Genomic DNA, 5,000 nt, shown 5'->3' with positions numbered 1-5,000 from the left:
AGGGCTTGGCTTTGGTTAACCCAAAGAGACTGACTGTTTAGATGAATTATCTAGACAATGTCAGTGTCCATTTGCTCTGAGTAGAGAGACGACAGGGGTTGGGTTTCACTTGTCTCTCCAGACCTTGGCGCTAACCGATGCCCCCTCGCCCCGGCAGACGCTTGTGTTGTTTCTACGCCTTAGTCACTCAAATTATGAGTCGCTGAACCTTTACCGCCAGAAAATTACCCCAGCATGTACCGGGAATGAGGATGGAGGGATGGCGTATTCCTTTCTCTCTCTTTTTTTTTCCATTTGCTCTTGGTTCCCTTCCCTTGAGTTAATTTGAGGGAAACGGTACTTCCTCGGTTTGTTTGATTGGCTCTGACGTTACTAAAGACTGCAATCAGGGGGCCATTTTGGGAGTTTGTCGCAGATTAAATCAAGAGAATGCACGGCAAAGGAGAAACAGACCACTGGCTCTGTGTTCCACAGCGTGCGCTCACGAGTACGAAACCCATACGAGGTTTCTATGATATATATACCGCCTGTCTGGGATGGTTGGGAAGGAGAGTTTTTAACACAATAAAGGCTTAAGATAATCAATGTGTGACTACGGCGGTACCTTGTCAGATTAAGCCTGGTTGGAAGTAAACCTTGGTTGTGATTACACCAAGCTCTTGGATTTCAAGCTGATTAAAGTTGCGTGTGTGCGTGTGTGCGTGTGTGTGTGCGTGTGTGTGTGTGTGTGTGTGTGTGTGTGTGTGTGTGTGTGTGTGTGTGTGCGTGTCTGGGTAAGAGAGAGAGAGAGATGTTTTCTTTTCTTAGCTGAACTCAATACACTACTTTGATTCGCACATATGAAAAGATTTTGTGAGCTGACATGTGAAATTGGAGGTAAGTAATAGCCTGAGAACACTGCGAGACATGATAGGATGGGAACACTGATCAAAGCCTGGCGGTTGCTGTTTCAGCTTATTCGGTTGCATCATATAGAACATAAGCGTGCCCTTTCTACTAGTAATGAGGCACTGGTTGAGAAAAATAAAATCCGCATGGAATGTGTGGGCAGTGGGCATATACTGTATGCACGACGCATAAAGAGAGCTTTTGCCATTCAAAATCCCTCGAGCAGTTTCAACGAATACCTCACAAGAAAGGTAAAGATGAAATAGGGAAGAAGTGACAACCTATAGGAAAGTATATGTATGAAACAATAAAACAATATACGGTAAACTGCTTTCATTCATAAAATACAGAACGCAGAATAGTAACAATACACTAGGTATAATCAACGTCAAAACTAGTCAAATCAAAGATGTTTAGATGATGCATCTATACTTGTTATTGCTACTATTCACTAAACATTTTACAAATACTATATACAGTATAAAGAAAAGGGGTATTAATGTATTCAATGGATTTAATCATTAGCAAAAGAGCCATCTGCTCTATACCAACATATAAAATGTTGTACAATTTGAATTTAATGCTTTAATAATATCCAGCACATTTCTAAATACCATTTCTCTGTGTAAATGAATCTGTGAAAGATGTCGCAGACTTCAAACCGGCGGTTGTATATCACGCAAAGTATTAGCACCATCTTTATGCTAAGCTTACATCAGAGGTCGAGTTGTATGAAAATAGCTCCGGGCTGCAAAATTTATGTTGTTCATTTGTTCGACTGTATATAGCAATGGCACAAGCCCGTGGGGAATATCCTCCAGTGCAGTGTGGAGCAATAGGCACGGAGAGGGTACGCTGCAGGGGATGATTTAGGAGCGCGCTGCAGCGTTGGGGGGGCACTTACGTGGGTTGAGGATCTTCACAGTGGAGTCGGGGTCCGGATGCTGTTTATGGATCACTTGAGTGCAGATCTGCTCTGTAAGAATCTACCAGGGGAGAGAGGAGAGAGAGAGAGAGAGAGAGAGAGAGAGAGGAGAGAGAGAGAGAGAGAGAGAGAGAGAGAGGAGAGAGAGAGAGAGAGAGGATTCTAGTCGTAAATATCCAACACACAGCACAGTTAACAACAACAACAACAGAGAAACAAACGACAGTACAGTCATGTGACACCATCACATATAGTGCTAAAAAATTGTCAAATCAAGATGCAGCAGAAGGAACAGCATGTTCAGTTTCTATGAGCAGTACGATGCAACGTGATTCATTTCATTTATTGTTTAATGCAATTAATTAAATCTTCATATTTTAAAGAAAAAGAAAAATCAGATAAGGAAATGGTGAGAAAATAAAACAAAAATATAACTACTACTCTAGGAAGTTAAAGTGATGTCAGAATTCAAGACTGACTGTGTGTGTGTGTGTGTGTGCGTGTGCGTGCGTGCGTGCGTGTGTGTGTGCGAGCGTGTGTATGGGGAGTAGCCTTGTACACACAAACAAATACTACATAATACACATTTCAACAGAGAGGAGCATGCTTGGCTTGGAGCATGAAAGTAGGGAGGTCATCATAGTAAACTGTGTGTGTGTGTGTGTGTGTGTGTGTGTGTGTGTGTGTGTGTGTGTGTGTGTGTGTGTGTGTGTGTGTGTGTGTGTGTGTGTGTGTGTGCGTGTGTGTGGGGAGTAGACTGACCTCAAACAGCACGTTGTAGGTTGTCATGGTAAACTGGCTGGAGTTTAGCATCAGGCGCTCGGTGAGCAGGGAGAAGAGGCCATGACCCAGCATGAGCTCAGATTTCCTCCTGGTCAGGGCGTTGGGAGGGTAAATATTCATATTTGTCTATAGCGTTGCTATAATACTTCCATGGTGGTACTGCACTGCAGCACCCTTTCCCAATTTTAACACGATCCATTATATTGACTTATTAATAATATCATTCTGATGCTATGATTATTATTTCACAAGGTTACAGATGCATCATACTGAATGCGTTCTGCATTATCATTAATTTCACAGGGACAAGGGCAAAATGTGAAGGCGTGTGATGAGTCACAGAATCAGGACGGTTGAAATCTATCGCGGTGTAACTCAGCCGAGCTCCAGCTGACATTTGACATGGAGGAAATGAAAAAGAGAATTCCTGCTGACTAAGGAGGAGCAGTTCTTCACAGAGAGGTCCTCGTTGCTTTCATCTCTGATCACAGATCAGTTTCAATTTTAGGATTATAACTCAGTTACAGCACCAGAGACAGTTTGCACATAGGCTCTGGGTCAACCTTGGATCGAGACCGTGTGAGCCTTGATACTGCTGCTAGGACTCTGGCTAGAGCTGGGCTGGTGGTGCTGCTGCACAGGGTGAACACACTGTGTAGTTTCTACTAGGACTCTGGCTAGAGCTGGGCTGGTGGTGCTGCTGCACAGGGTGAACACACTGTGTAGTTTCTACTAGGACTCTGGCTAGAGCTGGGCTGGTGGTGCTGCTGCACAGGGTGAACACACTGTGTAGTTTCTACTAGGACTCTGGCTAGAGCTGGGCTGGTGGTGCTGCTGCACAGGGTGAACACACTGTGTAGTTTCTACTAGGACTCTGGCTAGAGCTGGGCTGGTGGTGCTGCTGCACAGGGTGAACACACTGTGTAGTTTCTACTAGGACTCTGGCTAGAGCTGGGCTGGTGGTGCTGCTGCACAGGGTGAACACACTGTAGTTTCTACTAGGACTCTGGCTAGAGCTGGGCTGGTGGTGCTGCTGCACAGGGTGAACACACTGTGTAGTTTCTACTAGGACTCTGGCTAGAGCTGGGCTGGTGGTGCTGCTGCACAGGGTGAACACACTGTAGTTGGTAAAGCCGGGCTTGCCAAATTGATATCAAACTAATTCTAAACAAGAGGATGGAACTGGCGTGGGTCAAACACGATCATGGACTCTTTATTTTGACAGCGAAGCCTGCAGACTTAAAGAGAACCCGCCATCAACCTTAATTCCAGCCGCTTTGATTTTCTGTCTAAATTTAACCGTATGATGAAATTCTTTGGCGTACTAAAGTATTTTAGAGTTGATCTTAACTAAGAACTTTTATGAAACAGACTTTTTGCCTTAATAAAACAAAATAAAAATCTAATTTATAAGTTATAGAACTATTTGAAAATACAATGTACAGTACAGCAGATGTATCTACCGTAAATGTACATTATATATATATAGTATAGATAATAATAATAATAATAATAATAAATACATATGACTTATATAGCGCTTTTCTAGTCACTCAAAGACGCTTTAAATACAGTATAACATAAAATGTACACAGATACAGAAAAAACAAATATGGGAGTTGCAAAATTAAAAAGGATGGTGGAGGTAGAAGTCAGATATTGTAGGCTTTCTTGAAAAGGTGGGATTTGAGTTGAGGTAGGTAGATAGATAGATAGATAGATAGATAGATAGATAGATAGATAGATAGATAGATAGAGATATTGTGCAAACTAGAATTTTATTAAATTTTATATCATATTTACTCTATATGACTATGATGAGAATATCAGCTTAGGGGCTGCACTTACTTTGGTGGCAAGTGCTTGAGAAAGTAGCCCATGACTTTGAGTGCCTGCACTCTTATTCCTTCACTTTTAGATGCCAGCAGCTTGTAGATCACACTGTTGAAAACAGAAAGCAAAAAAGTAATTAAAAAAAATCTCAATACCAAGCCTGCATTTAAATTATTTTAATAGTTTCCATCATTGTAGCTTTCCAGGAGGAAAAAGTAGGATAACATTCATCATGTTCATGTGAAACACTACTACTGTATTTCTATTTGGATAACAGCATTTTATCTGTTCTAAAATGAAACCAAAACAAAAGCAATGAGCTAATATAGTATGCTCAGAGCAAGGTGTTATATAAACCTAAAATAATACAGAAAAGTCTGAACCTAAAATAAGTACCTACAGAATACAGACCATATATTTTCTATCTTAAGCCATAACCCTAGAAACACAGAGGCACGCCGTTTAAATTAAGGGGAATAACTGGAGTGCTGGCGAATTTCAATAGGCATCTTTATTGGTTGGCCAGATCATCTGGCATCATTTTAGCCCCAGAGTCAGAAATCACAACACA

At 41.7% G+C, this 5,000-nt stretch overlaps 1 protein-coding gene across 1 annotated transcript in view; it reads right to left on the bottom strand.

The window, feature by feature from the left end:
• lrba (LPS-responsive vesicle trafficking, beach and anchor containing) overlaps nt 1-5,000 on the bottom strand; it is a 283,347-nt gene that overhangs the window by 216,812 nt on the left and 61,535 nt on the right. The window contains 3 exon segments of the mRNA XM_083655531.1: nt 1,793-1,874; nt 2,576-2,684; nt 4,445-4,537. Coding sequence (XP_083511657.1) covers nt 1,793-1,874; nt 2,576-2,684; nt 4,445-4,537 — 284 coding nt within the window.

The sequence above is a fragment of the Poromitra crassiceps genome (genome assembly GCF_964638095.1).
Source record: "Poromitra crassiceps genome assembly, chromosome: 19".
Lineage (NCBI taxonomy): Eukaryota > Metazoa > Chordata > Actinopteri > Beryciformes > Melamphaidae > Poromitra > Poromitra crassiceps.
Note: the sequence above shows the minus strand (reverse complement) of the source record. Positions and strands in the feature narration are given on the sequence as shown.